This window comes from Miniopterus schreibersii (assembly GCF_964146895.1).
Source record: "Miniopterus schreibersii genome assembly, chromosome: X".
Taxonomy (NCBI): Eukaryota; Metazoa; Chordata; class Mammalia; order Chiroptera; family Miniopteridae; genus Miniopterus; species Miniopterus schreibersii.
The window spans coordinates 55928879-55949962 of record NC_138104.1 but is presented as its reverse complement, the minus strand read 5'-3'; the positions used below and the strand labels follow the sequence as shown (position 1 = coordinate 55949962).

At 43.8% G+C, this 21084-nt stretch overlaps 1 protein-coding gene across 1 annotated transcript; it reads left to right on the top strand.

Moving 5' to 3' along the window:
• The first annotated feature begins 12369 nt into the window (after window positions 1-12369).
• Window positions 12370-15638, top strand: LOC308551306 (polyadenylate-binding protein 1-like 2). The gene has a single exon (XM_081125778.1). The coding sequence runs from the start codon at window positions 13114-13116 to the stop codon at window positions 13714-13716; it is 603 nt and encodes a 200-aa protein (XP_080981904.1). The 5' UTR covers window positions 12370-13113; the 3' UTR covers window positions 13717-15638.
• The last annotated feature ends 5446 nt before the right edge of the window (window positions 15639-21084 follow it).

Sequence of the window (21084 nt, the reverse complement as noted above, 5' to 3'; positions counted from 1 at the left end):
TAAGTCTGTAATGCTATGAATTTCCTTCTTAAAGATTGCTTTCACAGTGTTTCTTAAATTTTTGGTTTTTGTGTTCTCATTTTCATTTGTTTCAAGGTATCTTTTGATTTATTCTTGATCTCATTGTTAACCCATTCATTGTTTAGTATCATGTTACTTAGCCTCTATATTTTCCTGTGTTTTTTCTTGTGAGTGATTTCTAGTTTCATAACAGTGTAGTTACAGAAGATGCTTGATATGATTTTAATCTTCTTAAATTTATTGAGACTTGTTTTTTTCATACTAACAGGTGGTTTATCAAATAAAATTTTCCATGTGCACTTGAAAAGAATGTATATTCTGCTGCTTTGGGGTAAAATACTCTGAAAATACCCATTAAGTGCATCTGATCTACTGTGTCGTTTAAGGCCACTTTTTGTTGATTTTCTGTCTGGAAAATCTACCCATTGATGTCAATGAGGTGTTAAAATCCCCTACTGTGACTGTGTTACAGTCAGTCTCTCCCTTTATGTTCATTATGACTTACTTTACATATTTAGGTGCTCCTTTATTTGGTGCATAAATGTTTATAGAAGTTATATTTTCCTGTTGGTTTGCTCCTATTATCATTATATAGTGTCCTCCTTTGTCTCTTATTAAAGCCTTTGTTTTAAAGCATATTTTGTCAGGTTTAAGTATTACTATCCAAGCTTTTTAAAATTTCCGTTAGCATGAAATATATTTTCCGATCATTTTTCTTTTAGTCAGTGTGTATCATTTGTTCTGAGGTGGGACTCTTGTAGATAGCATATATATGAGTCTTTTTTTTTTTTTTTTTTAATCCATTAAGCTACTGTGTGTTTTTTAAAAATAGTCACCCGATGATGAGCTTCTTTTTTTTTTTTTTTTTTTTTTTACTATTGATTTTAGAGGGAGGAGTAAGGGGGGGGAGAGAGAGAGAGAGAGAGAGAGAGAGAGAGAGAGAGATGGAGAGAAACATCAATAGGTTGACTCCCGTATACACTACTCACCAGGACTGGGGACCACACCCTCAACCCGTGTATGTGCCCTGACCAGGAATCAAACCCGACACCCTTCAGTGTACGGGAGGATGAACCAATCAACTGGGCCACACCATCCAAGCATACTGTATGTCCTTTGATTGGAAAATTTAAACCATTTAAATTTTTTTAAATTTATCTTTATTGTTGAGAGTATTACAGGTGTCCCATTCCCCCCCCCCCCAATTGACCCCCTCCACTTCGCTCCCACCCCCTCCCCAGGCATTCACCCCATTATTGACTGTGTCCAGGGGTTATGCATATAACTTCTTTGGTTAATCTCTTCCCACCCTTCACCCCCCTTCCCTCTTTCCTCTGAGATATGATCGTCTGTTGCATGCGTCAGTGTCTCTGGATCTATTTAGTTTGTCAGATTCCTTTGTTCATTAGCTTCTTCTTAAAGAAGACCCTTCAACTTTTCCTGTAGTGCTGGTCTGGTGGTGATGAACTCCTTTAGCTTTTTCTTATCTGTGAAGCTTTTTATCTGACCTTCAATTCTAAATGATAGCTTTGCTGGGTAGAGCAATCTTGGTTGTAGTTCCATGTTTTTCATCACTTTGAATATTTCCTGCCACTCCCTTCTGGCCTGCAAGGTTTCTGTTGAGAAATCAGCTGACACTCGTATGGGTGCTCCTTTGTAGGTAACTAACTGCTTTTCCCTTGCTGCTTTTAAGATTCTCTCTTTGTCTTTAACCTTTGGCATCTTAATTATGATGTGTCTTGCTGTGGGCCTCTTTGGGTTCCTCTTGTTTGGGACCCTCTGTGCTTCCAGGACTTGTAAGTCTATTTCTTTCGCCAGGTAGGAGAAGTTTTCTGTCATTATTTTTTCAAATAGGTTTTCAATTTCTTGCTCTCTTTCTTCCCCTCCTGGCACCCCAATAATGCAAATGTTGGGCCTCTTGAAATTGTCCCAGGGGCTCCTTATACTATCTTCATATTTCTGGATTCTTTTTTCTTTTTGCTCTTCTGGTTGGGTGTTTTTTGTTTCCTCATGTTCCAAATTGCTGATTTGATTCTCAGCATCCTCTACTCTACTGTTGATCCCCCGTAAATTATTCTTTATTTCAGTTCGTGTAGCCTTCATTTCAAATTGGTACTTTATTATGTTATCGATTTTCTCAGTTATTTCCCTAATAGTCTGCTTAAAAATCCTTATAAACAAAATTCTGAACTCTGTTTCTGTTAGCTTGCTTGGCTCTATTTCATTTAATTCCTCTTCTAGAGATTTCTTCTGTTCTTTCCTTTCTGGCATGTTTCTTTGCCTCCACATTTTGTCTGCTTCCAGGTGCTTGTTTCTATGTATTAGGTACAGCTGCTATGTCTCCTGGAATTTGTAGAGTGGCTTTGTGTAGTAGGTGTCCTGTAGGGTCCCGTGGCTCACCTCCCCAGTCAGCTGAGCCGGGCCTTCTAGGTGCTCCCATGTGTGGGCTGTGTGCACTGTCCTGTTGTAGTTGAGCCTTGGTTGCTGTTGGTGTCACTGGGAGGAATTGACCCACCCGGCCAATCAGCTGTGAGGACCAGCTGCAACTACAGCCAAAGAGCTGCTGTGCTGGAGACACCTCTATGGAGCAGGATTTACTTTAATGGGGCTTTGGTATTCACCAAGTGGGCCCCTTGAGTGCGTCACTCGTGGATGTGGTAGGGTTGTAATCCAGCGTGGTCGAGTCTGACCACCAGGTGCACTGTCTCTGGGGCCTTGGGGGAGGTGCAAAGTCAGCCTCTGCCAGTGCCTTTCCCAGGCCAGCCAGCATGAGCTACTCAGCAAACCGTAGGTGGCTGCTACTTGTGCTGGACTTGGTATTGCCCAGGAAAGGCCAACCTATGAACCAACGCAGGCTGCCACTAGTGCCGGGCCTGGGGCTACTTACGAAGCTGTATGGGGCACGCTGCTGCTTGTTTGAGAGATTTTACAAAAGTTCTAAGCATGAGGCTCGAGAGGCCACTTGCATAGAAAAGCCACTGGAAATGGCTTGGATGAGCCTGCAGGTAGGGAGGGGCGGGGCCTCCAGGAATCACTGGGGTGGGGCCAAAGGTGGGAGTCAGGTTCTGGTGATTCAAATATGGTGCCTGCCTGCCGGCTGTGTGTGGGGAGGGCTCACCAAAGGAGCAATGGCCTCTGCCAGCCCTTCTGCCTGCGAGAAAGCTGCCTCTCCACCTCTTGCCTGGATTTCAGGCAGGTTAGTTCCTTCCCAAATGTCCCAGGTTCCTTTTAAGCTGCTGCCCGGCCCTTGGGCTCAGAGGGAGCGCGTCTGAGTGAGTCCGAGCGCGGGCCCTTTAAGAGGAGCTGCCTGGGACTCCCGCAGCCTCCGTGACCCTCAGCCACAGTCCCCGCTGGCTTCGTAGCCCGCAGTTGTGGGACCGCTCTTCCTGGCCCTGGAGCCCTGGGATGGGGGCCTGTCCTCTGGGAAACCTCCACCCCGAGATGTCCCTCCCGGGTTTAAACCACGGCACCGGGTGTGGGCCCGGGGCCAAGTCTCTGTGATTCAGCCCCGATCCGCCCACGTCTCCATCCCTCCTGCCAGTCTCCACGCTTCTTCAGTACCCTGGCTGTGGGGCTTCTGTTCAGCCAGATTTCAGGAGGCTCTGAGTGATGGTGGTTCTGTGTTTTAGTTGTAATTTTGATGTGGTTGCGGGAGGCGGGTGGTACAGCTGCTACCTACACCACCATCTTGTTTCTCTGTCCCCAAGCCATTTAAATTTAAAGTGATTATTGTTAGCTAGATACTTATTGACATTTTAACACTTTAACTATGTTTCTCTCTCTTTTTCCTTCTCCTCCTCTTCTCCTCCTCCTCCTCCTCCTCCTCCTCCTTTTTCTTCTTCTTCAAGTTGGTTCTTTAACATTTCTTATAATACTGGTTTGGTAGGAACAAATTCCTTTAGCTTTTTCTTGTCTAGGAAGCTCTTTATTTCTACTTCAATTTTAAATAATAACCTTGCTGGCTAAAGTTGTCTTTGTTGTAAGTCCTTGCTTTTCATCACTTTTAATATTTCATGCAAATCCTTTCTGGCCTGAAATGTTTCTGTTGAGAAATCTGTTGACAATCTTATGGGACCTTTCCTGTAGGTAACTGTCTTTTTTTTTTTTTTTTTTTTTTTCTTTTGCAGCTTTTAAGTTTCTGTCTTGCTTTTTGACCTTTGGCATTTTAATTGTTGTGTGTCTTGGTGTCGGCCTCTTTGGGTTCATCTTGACGCCCTTTATCCTTTATTAGCAACTTGTGACGGAGGAAGATTTGACTTTGGGTGGTGGGCACACAATACAATATACAGATGATGTATTATGGAATTGTATACTTGAAACCTACATAATCCTATTAACCAATGTCACCCCAATAAATTTAATTTAAAAAAAGAAAAGTCCTAAGAACCTTAATAGGGTTTCCAAAGTTCAAACTCAAAGCATATCCTGAGGCTCAGAGTGGTTAAGTAGTTTGCTCTGGAATCCTGACTACATACCCATTTAACTCCAAGGCCCATCTTCTTTGAGGAATTTAGGCCCAGCAATGTATGCATATGCAAGAACTGCTGGGAGTATAGGCTTCTTCATTTCTCACGACCATCCTAAGCACAAATATCACCAATGATGGTCCCTTTTGTGGGCCCTGTCTGCTTCTGAGAGTTGAAGAGCAAAGGGTCAACGGAATTCTCAACCTCAGGGAAGGAGCAAGGGGAAAGGGACAGAGAGAAAAAAAGGAATTAGAGAGACAAATCAAGGACTTGCTTGTCTCCTGCCTTTAACCACACTCAGAAGTGACCTAGGTGTCTGCCCCATGGAGTGGGGGGAAAGAGAAAGGAATGGGATTGGGGAGGGCTCCAAAGGGGATGGTAGCTGTATTTTGTATTGTTTTATTGCCATAAATATCTCAACATCTGAGATAAAAATAAGACAAGTGTTTTGTTGTTCATTCTGAGTGATGTGTTACTGGGATGCGTGTTCTGTGACTCACTGTAATTTTCTGTACGCTTAAAAAATCTGTTCATGATTTTAAAAAGATGGAGAAAGGCAGTTTCAGGTTGATGGAAGACCTCAGGAAGGCTTGAGCTTGGATCCTGGGGTATTCAGAATATCCTGTCTGAGAAGGCCCACAAGGACCAGGATATAGAAAGGTGACAATGACGAGGTTGGCAAGGGCCAGGACATGCAGCTCGTTATATTTAAGCCATGTTGAGGAGTTTGCACTTTACTTGAAGTGAAATGGGGAGCCCTTCTGGAGTTCTGTGTAGGGGAAGGGAAAGGCACCATTCATTTTTCAGAAAGAGCAGTCTGGCTGCTGGCTGGGGAAGGGAGTTTGGTCGAAGCGGGCGACTAGGTAGGAGGCTATGGAAGGAACCCACGGGAGACATAATGGTGGACTCCAGTGGAGGTGGAGAGGTTCCAGTGGTGTTTGAGAGGTAAAGGGTATAGGGATTGCTGAAGGATGAGATAGTGGCCAGAGGAAGATGTGGGAATGGGAGAGGAAGGAAATAATGGTGTCTCTCTATTTTTATTGCACTTGAATACCTGGAAAGACGATGATGCTATTCATTGAGAAGCGGAAGCCTTTTGTGGGAGGAACAAAATTAGGGAGAGTAGAGGGCAGAAGGTGAAAGAAGCTCAGGAGTTCCAATTTTGTCATTTAAGGCTGAATGTTTGAGAATGTCCAGGTGGAGATGTCAAACAGGCAGACAAAAAAGTATGAGATCACACCTCATAACTTTTTCCACCCCACCACAAAAGTGGAACTCTATACTGTTCCCTTCTCTGCAATTTGCTGTTCTCACTTAATAATAGCTTCTTTTGGAGGTCCCCCTAAATCATCCCACAGAGGTGTAACTCATACTTGTTAATGGTTGCATAATAATCCATGAAATGACTGCACCACAAATGTCTTCAGTCATCTCCCAACTGATGAGTGCTTGCTTTGGTCTTACTTTGCCTAATATGAATCATGTGATAAACATGCTCGTGCCTATGTCCTGCATGTCCTGGGCTCTCATGTCTACAGGTCCAATTCCCATTCCTTCTCTGCCACGCATACCTGTCTCCAAAGGACCACTTGCTAAATGTGTTGTATTTATTCAAGACACTTTAATAGTCATTGTTATTATTTGTTAGATAACAGAGGCACACCCAAACACTTTCCAATTCTTCCTAAATAAAAGCCTAAGGCTGCTTTTTGGTTGGCCTGTATACCATGATTATTTTCTTTCAGCAGAATTTGGGGCAACAGTGTGAACTGAAAATTTCCCCACTCCAAAATACAGTTATGTTTTTATTCTCTATTCCCCTGAGCATGCTTCCTACAACTATGTCAAGGAGAAATTCATGGAAAGAGACTTCTTTGTGCAGATCCCCCTCCTCCGTGTTTTGATTCATTTTTGCATATAGAGTTGATCTGTCCCTCCCCCCACGAGTATGCTCCCTTACCTTCTTCCATTCTTTTCTACTCTTTTCCCCTGCTCTCTGAACAGCATTTCTATTTGTTTCTGTTTCTTCCTCCTGGTAAGAAGAAGGAGGTGGGCCATATGAAATGGAAGAGTGCCAGCTCCAAACACTCTTCGAATGTGTCCGTATCTGAACCTATCTCTCTCTTCTTTTTAATTTTATCTTTATTGTTGAAAATATTACAGATGTCCCCTTTTTTCCCCATTGACCCCTTCCACTCCGCACCCACTCCCCGCCCCAGGCCTTCACCACACTATTGTCTGTGTCCACGGGTTATGCATATATGCATATGAAGTCCTTGGTTAATCTCTCCCTGCCCACTCCCACCTTCCCTCTGAGATTCGTCAGTCTGTTCCATGCTTCTAGGTCACTGAATCTATTTTGTTCATCAGTTTATTATGGTCTTTAGATTCCACATATAAGTGAGATCGTGCGATGTTTGTCTTTCTCTGCCTGGCTTATTTCGCTTAGCATAATATTCTCCAGGTCCATCCATACTGTCCCAAAGGGTACGAGATCCTTCTTCTTTAGAGCCGCATAGTATTCCATGGTGTAAATGTCCCACAGCTTTTTTAGCCACTCATGTACTGATGGGCACTTGGGCTGTTTCCAGATCTTAGCTATTGTAAATTGTGCTGCTATGAACATAGGGGTGCATATATTCTTTCAGATTAGTGTTTCAGGATTCTTAGGATATATTCCTAGAAGTGGGATCACTGGGTCAAAAGGCAACTCCATTTTTAATTTTTTGAGGAACCTACATACTGTTTTCCATAGTGGCTGCACCAGTCTGCATTCCCGCCAGCAGTGCACCAGGGTTTCCCTTTCTCCACATCCTTGCCAGCACCTGTCATTTGTTGATTTGTTGATGGTAGCCATTCTGACAGGTGTGAAGTGACACCTCATTGTGGTTTTAATTTGCATCTCTCTGATGACTAGCGACGTTGACCATTTTTTCATATGCCTCTTAGCCATCTGTACGTCCTCTTTGGAGAAGTGTCTATTCAGGTCCTTTGCCCATTTTTTAATTGCACTGTTTGTCTTCCTCTTGTTAAGTTGTATGAGTTCTTTGTACACTTTGGAAATTAGCCCCTTATCTGATGCATCCTTGGCAAGTATGTTTTCCCAGACCGTGGGGTTCCTTTGTATTTTGAGGCTGATTTCTTTTGCTGTGCAGAAGCTTTTTAGTTTGATGTAGTCCCATTCATTTATTTTTTCTTTTATTTCTCTTGCCCTAGGAGATGTATAGGTGAAAATTCCACTATGTGAGATGTCTGGGACTTTACTGCCTATGTTTTCTTTCAGGATTTTTATGGACCTATCTCTTTTTAAAGCTCCACTGAGAAATGAACACAAAGAGAAGCCCAAAGACTAGCACACAGGGTCTTTGTTGTCCTGTTTAAACCACTTCCATGCACGTGCAGCCAGGAGCACCAAAAGCAGGACTTAGTGAGGACACTAAGGCTGGACCATGCATGCAAGGCCTGGGAGAGAAGTCAGGTTTGGGGTTGGCCTGTTCACTGTGCAATCCTTCTCAGTCTCTTCTGATGGCTCGTCATTTTCAACCCAACTTCTAAATGTTATCTTTTCTCAGGGAATAGCCCTGCACCGGCTTCTGACTTTACTCTCTCTAGGTGATCCTGTCTAGGCTCATGGCTTTACAGAGTATCTGTTTCCAGTTGTCTCGATAATTCTGTTTCTTCAGCTTACTTTGATAACAAATAGACTTCAGACCCTTAACATGCACAAATAGGAGCTCTTGACACTCACACCTCCCTCCAACTTTTTTTCTCCCTTCTCCGCATCTGCCACACCCATTCCTCGTATTGTCTGTGACCATATGTAACACCTCCATGTTCAAGAATTGCAAGGAAATACTCTCATAGTGATCATTCATTTATTAAGTTTGTTCACTGACTGCCCTCAATCCATCAGCAAGTGGTGCCTCTCCTCTTCCCAAAATAACATGTGAACCCATGCACTATTCTCCAAATTTGTGCTGCCAGTCTGGGCCAAGCCACTGCCATTTCTCAGCTGGACTACTGAAAGAGGGTCCAAATTGGTCTCCATACTTTCCTTTGTGTCCTTCCCACTTGTAATATGATCCACAGAGAGCAGCCAGAGAAAAATTATCTAATATAATTAGATCACGGCACTCCCTTGATTCCATTGTCTCTCTGGCTCCTCAGAGCACTTTGGGTGAAAAAAAAACAAACCCAGAAAACAACAACAACAAAAAGCCCAACAACACCAAAAAACCTCTTCATCATGGCTCCTTCCCACCACTACCCCTTCCTCTGTTCCCTCCATCCCCTCCTTCACTGGGCTCCAGCCATACTGGCATCCTTTCTGCCTCTCTGGTGCCCCTCTATGCTGCCACACAGCCAAGGGAATTGCAGTTGTCCCTGCTGGGCACGCGTTCCCCTGGTTCCTAGCAGAACTGGCCACTTGTCATTGTCTTCACAAAGGCCATCCCTGAAGTTTGACACTTCTCTTGGGTTCTAGGTAATATGTACGAAATAATCTTGTTTATTTCTCTAAAGGCATTTGTAGGAACCTTTAAGTACTTCTACATTTTCTGACGTGTTTATTGTCTGTCTTCCCCACCAGACAATAAGCTTCCTGAGTGCAAAGACTCTCTGACTAGGAGAATGTCTGGTACACTGTAGGTCCTCCATAAATACTTGTGGAATCACTGAGTGAATGGAATGAATAACATTTCCTCCTGCAAGAAATGAACCTCTCCCTCCACTGAAGCTCCACGGGGCTTTTCATTTTGTGCCTCTGTCACAGTGCCTGCTAGTCAGAACACTTTTGACTGCAGATAGCAGAAACTGACCAGGAATTAACAACAACAAAAAGGGGAGGGAGGGAGAGCCCCATGGAGACCTCTGTGAGGAAGGACTTGGAGAGCAATCCCTTAGCTGCTCTCCTGGTCACTTTAGCAGCCTTATTCCTGTTGCTGGAGGTTCAGGGGCCTAGAGATTGTCTTCAGGATTGACAGGTTTGGGGATTTGCTGGCCACAGCACGACTTCCCTGAACTTCTTCCTCCTGCTGTTTCACTGATCTCCATTGGCTCTCTGGGCTGTAAGTCAAAGGCAGGGAAGGAGATCTTGTGGAGTCCTGGCCCTTGAATTGGCCCCCCTTGTCATTTCATTCCCCTAACAATGGGCTGAGAAGTTCTTATCATCCCCACATCCCCTTAACCTCCAGCAATCATGACTTACCCCTTAGCCTATGCCTCTTCCAGTCCCTCCTTGGATGGCCACCTGGAACAGCGAGGCACAGCTCATCTGCCCCCACCCCCACTACAAGTAACCCAGACCTGCCCTCCCCCAGAGATGGCTCCTAACAGCAGTGACAGTGATCACTTTGGTCAGGCACCAGCCATACAGCAGCCTTTTCCTAACTCTCTGTCCTTTTCCTTTGCTGAAACTAACCCTGTCTAGGGACAGAGGGCTGGACTTTGCAAGCTGGTGTGGTACTTGTCTGTGTGTTTGCTTCTCAGCCATCTTGGGATGCTTTCCAGCCAGCAATGGGAAAGTTCTTACTGCCTCACACCCCACAGCGACTCAGTCAGTTCCACAATTTGGGTTGCTCTATCATGTACAACTGCTCAGGTCCAGCCAATGCTGCCTTCACAGAAAAAAAAATCTTTTTTTTACTCAAAGAAGGTGCATGGGCAGGAGCCAGGAGGAAGAGAATATGTGCTGGGCAGATGAAGTTCCTTAGCCACTGTGGTCCATTCACATAGCATCTACAGCCCTCTGCTGGCATTTCTGTTATTTGTATGGGTAGTCTGAGCTTTAGGGGAGTGCGATGTCCTGAGGGAAGGCACTATGGTTTGATAATTTTTTTTTTTTTTTATCTGACCTCCCTGCCACAGTTTAGTGCCTGGCTCACGGTAAGCCTGAAACCCCTATTTATGGAAGGAAAGGAGGAACAAAGGCAAGGGTTGTTCTGAATCTTCACAGGAACTGGTCATATCCCACTGTCTTCTTTTTGTTCTATCATCTCTCTGTCAGTTGTGTGTGGGGGGGGGCACCCGTGCATTTATAGGTGTATTGATGGTTACTCCCCGTTTTATCGAGGTATAGTTGACATATAACATTGTATAATTTTAAGGTGTGCAAGATAATGATTTGATACATGTATATATTGTGAAATGACTACCAGAATCAGTTTAGTTAACATCCATCACCTCACATATTTTTCCCCTTGTGATGTGACACATTTTCCCCCTTGTGATGAGAACTTTTAAGATCTCCTCTCTTAGCTACTTTCTGCATTGATGTTCAATTTGTACCCTTTCTAAAGAAGTGATCATACCAATTCCCTCGTTGAACATGCTGAGTGGTGCCCACTGGCTTGGATATGGAGTCCAAGCACTGTACCTTGCTTTTCAGGGGCCCACACCTTCCAACCCCATCTCCTGCCATAGACTCTTGGAGACCATGAACTCTGTCCACTCCAGGTTTTAGGCATGACTGGAAGTGACCATGCATGTGCTAACATGCCACAGGGCCTTGGACACAGACTGATCCCTCTGTCTGGAATGCCTTCCCTCTTGCCTCAACATGGTGAACTGCTACTCATCTTTCAGAGCTCACCTTCGGGGTTTCATCTTCTGTGCAGAGCCTCACTTGATTCCTGCCAGGAAGAATTAGTAGCTGGGTCCTCCTTTCCAGGGGAAGTGGGACTCTAGTCTCTGTTACAGTCTAATGGTTGCTCACTTGTCTATCCTCTCACAACACACACTGCTCACCTTTTCTTTCCCCACCCACAGCTACAACACAGCAACTCTCACTGCTCACTTATGACATTGCTTGTCCCTTAGTCCCCACGCCAAGTACTTGATAAGGCTTTCATAAATACTAGTTGGTGAACTGGGACCAGGCACCTCATTCTAGAGAGATTTCAGGTTTTGGTTCTGTTTTGAACATGGATGTGCATTCCTTTGTTCATGTTGGGAACCTCAGTACCTGCAAACAAGTGCCTGGCTCTGGACCAGCCATGTCCCCAGCCCTTGGCTGGGCTTTCCTCAGGGTGTCATTGAAGACAGCACTGTGGACAGGCTGCTCTTGATTCCTCTACTTCCAGGCTGCATTTATTGAAGCTGGGTGAGTGGGAGGAGTTGGAGGGTTGAAGAACACCAGGTCCTTAGTTCTCCCAAAGTCTGGAGCAAGGACAGGGCTTCCAGACCAGCCTGCGTGCTCTCAAGGACAAGCTCAAAACCAGCCTGTGTCTTCATGTCTCCCATCCCTATGTATCCCCCAAGCACCCGCATGGAACCCACTCCATAAATATTTGTGGCATGGCACGATGAATAAATGACTACGTGTTCTTGTGTTCTCTATTCCCTCTTTTGCAAGTGTTGCAGAAGAGGGAAAGAGGTGGTAAAAGCGGAGGGATCTTTGAGAAAATGGTCAGCAGGCGGCAGAAGGAGCTTGCCCCTCTTGCCCCAGCTGCCACTCAAAAAAAGAGTTGTTCCCCTGGAGGCAGTGATGTTGGAGAGAGTGTGTGTGTTGAGGTGGGAAGAACCCCTGAATGTGAGAAAAATATTTTGTTTGGCTTTGTTTAGGCCAGGCAACTGTACTCACAATGCCACCCACCCCGTCTTACAACGTACTTGATTCAATCACTTAAATGTTCTATAGGGAGAGGAGGGGTAAAACAAAACTCCCTAAGTCTAACCTGTATTCCCTCAGTTCACAGTGGAGCCTTTTCCCTGGTTCCTCTATAAATATCTAGGCGACCTGAGAGGCTGAAGACACACTCACGTCACCCCCAGCCCAAGCTTCCCGGTCCCGCCCCCTCCCAGCGCCCCGCAGCAGCCCCGCAGCAGCCACAGGGGGAACCAAAGAGACAGAAGCCTTCCCAGCTGCCCGGACCACAGGCGCCAACACCTCCTGCCCCCCACCACACGCCCCCGCCAGCCAGCCCGCCAGCCCGCGCCCCGCACGCTAGTCCACGGCTGAGCGGTGGAGGCAGCAGCAAATTGCAGGCTGCAGTGACTCGCAGACGCGCGCTCCTGGCAGTGCACGCCATCCCAGGTGACTTGGTATCGCCAGATCTTCTGGCTCCGAGTCCCCCGCCCCAGCTGTCGCTTGTGCCCCGGCCCAGGTCCCGGCGCCCACCTGCCCTCCTGCCCTCTCCTGCCTCTCTGAACCCCAGCTTGAGGGAAGGGAGGTCGCAGTAGCGGCCCAGCAGCACCGGCGACCGTGGCGACAGCTGCGGCAGTGGCGGCGGCGGTGGCGGCAGCGGCTGCAGCGGCGGCGGAGGCTGCCGCGGCGACCGTGGCAGAGGCGGTGGCGGAGGCCTCGGTGGCGGAGGCGGAAGCAGAGGTGGAGACTGAGGTGGAGGCCGAAGCCTCAGTAGAGGAGGCAGTGGCAGAGGCCATCCTGGGGGAGGCAGCAGCCGCCCTGGCCGGGGAGGAGGCGGAGGCCGCTCTGGCGGCAGCAGCCGTGGCGGTGACAGAGTCCAGCCCGGCCGAAGCCTCTGCAGCAGCAGAGGCTGCGGCGCCCCCCTTGGAGGAGGAGGATGGGGATGAGCGTGCGGATGCGGAGGTGTCAGAGGAGGCGGCGGCTGCGGCTGTCACCGCAGACGCAGAGAGGGGCGGGAGTTTCGAGGAGAACCCGGACTTTCCCATGGCCTCACTGTACGTGGGAGACCTGCACCCTGAGGTGACAGAGGCAATGCTGTATGAGAAGTTCAGCCCGGCAGGGCCTATCCTCTCTATCCGAATTTGCAGAGACAAGATCACCCGCCGCTCCTTGGGCTACGCATATGTCAACTACCAGCAACCGGTGGACGCCAAGCGGGCCCTGGAGACCCTGAACTTTGATGTCATCAAGGGCAGGCCAGTACGCATCATGTGGTCCCAGCGGGATCCCTCGCTGCGCAAGAGCGGGGTGGGCAACGTCTTCATCAAGAACCTGGGCAAGACCATCGACAACAAGGCACTGTACAACATCTTCTCGGCGTTCGGCAACATTCTCTCTTGCAAAGTGGCCTGCGACGAAAAGGGGCCCAAGGGTTATGGTTTCGTGCACTTCCAAAAGCAGGAGTCCGCCGAGCGGGCCATTGATGCGATGAATGGCATGTTCCTGAACTACCGCAAAATTTTCGTTGGGAGATTCAAATCTCATAAAGAACGAGAGGCTGAAAGAGGAGCTTGGGCCAGGCAGTCCACCAGTGCTAACACCAAGGATTTCGAGGAAGACACCGACGAGGAGGCCACCTTCCGATGAAGACACCCCAGGAGCGAGCCAGCCAGCAGAGCCAAACCTTGGCTCCCACCCGGTTTACAAACCTTCCTGTGCTCCCCGCTAACCCACCAGCAGTGTATTGTATTGGGAGTGCAGCTCTTGCTCTCCCTCTCTCGCTCTCTCTCCCCCACCCCCCTGCTCCCTCCCCTCTCACCCTCTCTAGTCTCCATTCTATCCTTTGCTTCCCTCCACCCCAAGGGCATTGTGAATATTCTTGCTAATCTGTGCCACTTAATAAAGTAGAGGCTGTCTCTTCCCCTCCTGGTTTGGTTTAAAAAGCACTTTCTCTCTTTGTTTACTGTACAGGTGATACAATTTCATGGTAGAAACATCAGAAAGGAGTAGGAAATCAGATGAGAGAAAACTGAGAGAGTAATTGCTCCCCATGAACCTACTACCCAGAGACAACCACTTTTACCTTTTTGGTGTGCTGTTTTTCCAGGTTCTCTTTCTCTCTCTCTCTCTCTCTCTCTCTCCCATTCTCACCCCCAGCTCACCTTTCCTTTTAACACACTGTTATAGAATGGTTCATGTATGTGCTGTTTCTTAACCCGCTTTTTGAGAAACTAAAACCAAACGAAAATCAACCCACTGAACTTCTTTCCATGCTGTTCAACAGGCTTCCTAATCGTCATCTTCAGTGCCTGCAGAGTGTATCCGTGGACCTTAACATTTTGTAATCATTCCCATTGTTGGACATTGAGGTGGTGCCTAGTTCTTAATGTGTATTTAAACCCAACACTGCGTTCTCTGATGATTGACTCCTTCCTTGTCAAGCCAAATCTTCACTGGCATACCGGACAGTCATCTTAATTGTGGACTCAAAGGATCCACATATGGACATTTTAAAGGCTTTTCCAGTGTGTTGCCAAATGGCCCCTTCATAAGTATTGTACTGATTTGCATCCATGCCAGTCAGTGCAGCTAGTAAAAAAGAGTATGCCCATTTCCCCTGCATAGTCTCCTGGTCACTGTAATTGGGGTGTGTGTGTGTGTGTGTGTGTGTGTGTGTGTGTGCGTGCCCGTGGGTGCGTGCGTGTGTGTGTGTGTGTGTGTGTGTGTATTGGCCAGCTTGATGGGCTGCAAATGGTATTTTGCAGTCCCTGGTTGCTTTGCTGGATTTAAATACTCTTTATCACCTCCTTTCCCTGTGCCTACTTCATGCCATTTTCAAGAAAAAAATAGCTCAGCTTCATTGGAGGAAAAAAAATCACAAAGCAGACAAGTTAGCAGAAGAAAACTAATGTCACTAGTAATCAATCCTCATGGCCATCTATGCCTTTCTGAATCATTTTCATCTACACCTGTTAACACTTTCCAAGAACTACCTGAAATCTTTTTGCCTGTACCTCTCTAATATTTTTCTTATGCAAATGTCACATATGTATATAGTAATGAACGTAATGTTTTTATACCTGCTTTTCACATATAAATGTCTGTATGTGCATACACACACACACACACATATTCTTGAACTTCATTTTATGCCATTAAAGGTACCTTTAACATATTTTCTCTGGCTGTTAATATCCTATTTAATTGATCACTCAATAGACAGATAGATACATCTACATATATATCCATGTGTATATATATCTCTGTGTGTGTGTGTTTGTGTGTGTATTTCTCCCTGCATTTAAGTTATTGGTAGTTTTTTCTTTATCCAAACAGAGCTCCCCAAGTTCACCATAGGGCACAAATCCTGCTGCCATTCAAGGTCATTTCCTGAACTAATATTGCTAAAGGAAAATTAAATTGTCAAAGGATATGGGCAGTTTGGCAGGGAAAGCAATATTAAATGGCTATCTATAATGAAAAGATAAGTTTAACTTTGTAATTTAGACCAGTATTTTAACAGTACCTCAATACCTGTGTTATTTTCTTCACTTGGTATTACAATTATTTCAGCATTTTCTCAATATTTTATCTGGGAAACACGATTTTCTTGTTTTTATATATTTTAAACATATTTCAGAGAAGTTGTACATGATTATAATAGAAAATGTTTCAAAATTGTTAATGGAACAAAAGAAAGTAAAAATCCTAATACAACTCCTAATACTAGTACTTGACTAAATACAATTTGAATAAATAAATCTACATACCTTTATATTGATAATAAACTATGCATTGTTTCATTGCAAGGTATTTTCACTAATACTGTTCTCTGGGACCATATTTATGAATAATTCAATATATTCTTTTAATTATGTTGTTTACCAATATTCCATTACCAGGATCAACATGCTTCCTTGGGATATGTTTAAAATGATTCTGATTTTTTGTATGTAAGATCAATTGTATGATGAACACCTCTGTACCTAAATGTCTTAAGATGTTTTATTGCTTTCTATTCCTTACTATTGTAACTGCAAGATGATAGAGATATGGACGTGTCAAATATTTTTCGTGGTCTGTTTCCAAATATTTCTTCCTTAAAGTTTACATTAGCCAGTACTGTAGAAAAGTACATATATCTTTGACCGTTTTTTTAAATTGTTCAACATATTTTTGAATATTTTTTTATTTCTACAAAATATCTCTTTAAAAATAATTTTTTAGTTTTTCAATTACAGCTGACATAGAATATTATATTAGTTCAGGTGTATACCCCAGTGATTGGACATTATATAACTTACTAAGTGATCATCCTGATAAATCCCATACCCATCTGATGGCATCCATAGTTATTATGATATTATTGACTATATTCCTTATGCTGTATTTTATATTCCCATGACTATTGTGTAACTACCAATGTGTACTTCTTTTTTTAATCCTCACCCGAGGATATTTTTTTCCGTTGCTTTTCAGAGAGAGTGGAAGGAAGAGAGAGAGAGAGAAAGAGAGAGGGAGAGAGAGGGAGGGATGGAGAGAGAGAGAAACATCGATGTGAGAGAGACACATCAATTAGTTTCCTCTCGCACTCGGCCCTTGGCTGAACCTGCAACCGAGGTACTTGCCCTTGTCCAGAATTGAACCCAGGACCTTCAGTCCATGGGCCAATGCTCTAACCACTGAGCAAAATGGGCTAGGGCCTAATTTGTACTTTTTAATCCCTTCACCTTTTTCACCCATCCACCAAATCCCTCCTCTCATCTAGCAGCTGTCAAAATGTTCTCTGTATCTGTGAGTCTGTTTCTGTTCTGCTTGGTCATTTATTTTTTGTTGTGTGTTTTTTTTAGATTCAGTTGTTGATAGATATGTATTTATTGCCGTTTTACTGTTCATATTTTTTCTTTTTTTCTTCTTCTTGCTGAAGAAGGCCCTTGAACAGTTTATGTAATACTGATTTGGTGGTGATGAACTTCTTTGGTTTTTTATTGTCTGGGAAGCTCTTTATCTGGCCTTCTATTCTAAATGATAGCGTTACTGGGTAGAGTAATCGTATTTGTAGGTCCTTGCTTTCAGCACTTTGAATATTTCTTGCCTGCAAAGTTTCTGTTGAGGAATCAGCTGACAGTCTTATGGGCGCTCCCTTGTAGGTAACTAAATGTTTTTTTCTTGCTGCTTTTAAGATTCTCTCTTTGTCTTTAAACTTTTGCATTTTAATTATGAAGTGTCTTGGTGTGGGACTCTTTTGGTTCGTCTTGTTTGGGACTCTGCACTTTCTGGACTTTTATGTCTATTTCCTTAACCAGGTTAGGAAAATTTTCTGGCATTATTTTTTCAAATAGGTTTTCAGTTTCTTGCTCTGCCTCTTTTTCTTCTGGCATAGCCATGATACGAATGTTGGTATGCTTGAAGTTGTTCCAGATGATCCTTAAACTATCCTCATTTTTTAAAATTATTTTTTCTTTTTGCTATTCTCATTGGGTGGTTTTTGCTTCCTTATATTTCAAATCACTGATTTGATTCTCAACTTCATCTACTCTATTGTTGATTTCCTGTAAATTATTCTTTATTTCAGTTAGTGTATCTTTCATTTCTGACTGGTCCTCTTTATGGTGTTGAGGTTCTCACTAAGTTCATCGTTCTTTCCCTATGTTCATTTAGCATCTTTATAACTAGTGTTTTTGACCTCTGCATCTAGTAGGTTGCTTGTCTCCATTTTGTTTCGTTCTTTTTCTGGAGTTTAGTTCTGTTCTTTTGTTTGGGACATGTTTCTTTGTCCCCTCATTTTGTCAACCTCCCTATGTTTGTTTCTGTGTATTAGGTAGAGCTACTATGTCACCCTGTTCACCTGAGATGTACACTCCAGATATGACACCTGTGTAGGCTGTGTACACTCTCCTGCTGTAGTTGAGCCTTGATTGCTGTTGGCACGTCAATGGTAGACATTTACTCCCAGGTTGATAGGCTGCAAGGACTTTCTGAAACTGCCATGGAGGATCAGCTGTGCAGGGGCCACCCCATAAAGAAGGACTTATTTCAGCAGGGCTCTGATGTCTGCTGAGTCCTCCATCTTAAGTGTGTCACTTTTGGTGGTGGTTGGGTGATGCTTCATTATGGTCTGAAGCTGTTTACCAGGTGTGCTGGCTCTGGGGCCTCCTGGAAGTTATAGGCCAAGGTCAACCACAACTTGTGTTCTGCCTGCATCTACCTGTCATGTGCTACACAGTGATCTGCAGATGGCTGCTACTTGTGCCAGGCTTGGAGGTTCCCAGGAGAGGAAAAGCTTTGAACCAAGGTTGAATACCTAGGGCCACTTAGCCAAAGTGTGGGGCATGCCAAGGCTGAATGCTGCTTGTTCGAGAGGTTTTAGGAAAGTCCACAGCATGAGCGAAGACAGGTCATTTCTCTAGGAAAAACACTGGAAACAGCTTGTGTAGGTTTGCTAGTTGGGTGGGGAGGGGTCTCAGGGAATCACCAGGGTAGGTTGAACAGTAATATCCAGACTGATGAAGACACAGGTATGTCATCCACCTGCTGGATCTGTGAGAGGAGGCCTCAGAAAAGGAATAATGGGCTCTCAGCACTTCTGTCTGGGAGAAAGCTGCCCCTCTAAGTCTCACCCAGATGCTAGACAATTCAGTTCCTCTCTGTATGCCCCTGTTGCCTTTTGAGCTGCTACCCCCAGTGCTGGAACTCAGAGGGAGTGAGTCCAAGTAAGTTCATGCATGCATCCTTTAAAAGGACTGCATGAAACTCCAGCAGCCCTCCATCTCACTCAGCCACAATCCCCACTGGTTTTTCACAGCCAGATGTTATGGGAAATTCTCTTCCTGGTACTGGAACCCTGGACTGGAGAGCCTGTTGTGTGGCTGGGACTCCTTACTCCTAAGAGGGAACCTCCACAACAGAGTATGCCTCCTGATTTTTATCCAACACAGGTGGGTATGGGACAGGCCCTTTCCATGTTTCCACTCCACCTACCAGTTTCTGTGTGGCTTCTTTTTTGTATCCTTAGTTATAGTACTTCTTTTCAGCTAGATTTCAAGTGTTTCTGAATGATGGTTGTTCTGTAGTTTAATTGTAATTTTGATGTGGCTGTAGGAGGATGCAAGTATCGCATTTACTTACCCACCATCTTGACAGGAAGTCTCTGAGTCAACAAATTTTTTAAGTTTTGTGAAATTAAAATAGTTTGCACATTTTTCTTTTACTGCTTCACTTTACAAGTACATTTATTTATTTATTTATTTATTTATTTATTTATTTATTTATTTATTTATTTATTTATTTATTTTTATTTATTTAAAAAATTTTTAATCCTCACCTGAGGATATTTTTTCCATTGCTTTTCAGAGAGAGTGGAAGGGAGAGAGAATGAAAGAAAGAAAGAAAGAAAGAAAGAAAGAAAGAAAGAAAGAAAGAAAGAAAGAAAGAAAGAAAGAAAGAAAGAAAGAAAGAAAGAAAGAAGGAAAGGAAGAAGGAAAGGAAGAAGGAAAGGAAGAAAGAAAGATATGAGTAAGACACATCTATTGGTTGCCTCCTACACACATCCCAGCCAGGGCCAGGGATTGAGCCTGCAACCCAGCTGCATTGCCTTGGCCAAAATTGAACTCAGGACCCTTCATTCCACAGGCCGATGCTCTAACTACTGAGCCAAATCGGCAAGGGCTACAAGTACATTACTTTTTTTAAATGAGATCAAGCACATTAAAATACAGATTAAAACCACTCCAGATATATTATTTTCTATACTTTTACAAGCTTTCATTATTCCTCCATAAGCATTTAAGACAATAATAGAATCATACCTAATACGTTTTATCCCATAAGTTGCTTTTCAATATATTGTGAACATACCTAAAACATCTGTTTATTTATTTTTCTTCTACAACTCACCATCATTGCATAGAATGAGAATCTTTTTATAGAATGTACTCATTTTAGATATTAAAGTAGTTCCTATGTTTTTCCCATTAAACTGAATTACTTTGCAGTTGAACTGTTGTTTCTCCCAGGGGAAAAAAAAAATTAATATTTCTTGTTCTACCACAGTCTGTGAGTTAAAACTTAAAAATTAAGATAGGGGTCAGAAATGTTCATCTTAAAAGAAGAAAAAAGACCATCTTTAAGGAACCATTTAGAATTAAGACATTTTTACAAATTCTGCAAAGGTACATAAACAAAGTCTCTGCATTGGTAGAAGAAACAAACTTATGTATGCTGTTTAAGACTATTATACAGACCTTTTTACGTCAAGGTAGAAATGTCATCCCTGTCATTAAGGACAGAGAGTATAAATAGAATTATATATGATCATAATATTAGTAGAATGTGTGCCCATCTGTCTATTCCCACTCCCATATTTCCAGTTCAGGCCTCCATCACCTCTTCCTCAGAATATTACATTATCTTCTAATTGAACTCAGTCTACAGCCTTGATCACTCCTAATACACCCTCTACATTGCAACTACAAAAAGCAACAAAAACTTCATATATTTTCATGAAATACACATGCTAAAAATTTGTCAGTGGTATTCTTTTATCTTCAGTATGAAGTAGATAATCTATGGCTTGAAATTCAGGGCCTTTTATTATTGAGCATTTGATTACCTTTGCAACATTATTTCTAATCCCCTAGTCCACACATGCCATCTATGCCCAGTAACCTGCAGATTTCTCAAAGCCCCAAGCAATTTCTCCTCTTAACCCTTGCTTATTTCTAGCATGTATTTACAACATTTTACTTAGATAATTTCTGCTTATTATTTTGAGCAAAAAATAGGTTTCTCCTGCTATAGGAAACCATCCATGATGATTTCCACTTTGGATTTTTTCTTTTCTTTGGAAAGTTTTATAATCCTATCATGCTTAATTTCTTATAACACTTATAATACATCCTCTTGTACTACAAGTCATTGAAGTGATGGCAAAAATAAATGATTAGGAATGAGGAAAGCACTGAACACCCAAAGATGTCTTAAAACTACCACAGGGAATTTTCAAGGTGAAGGTGT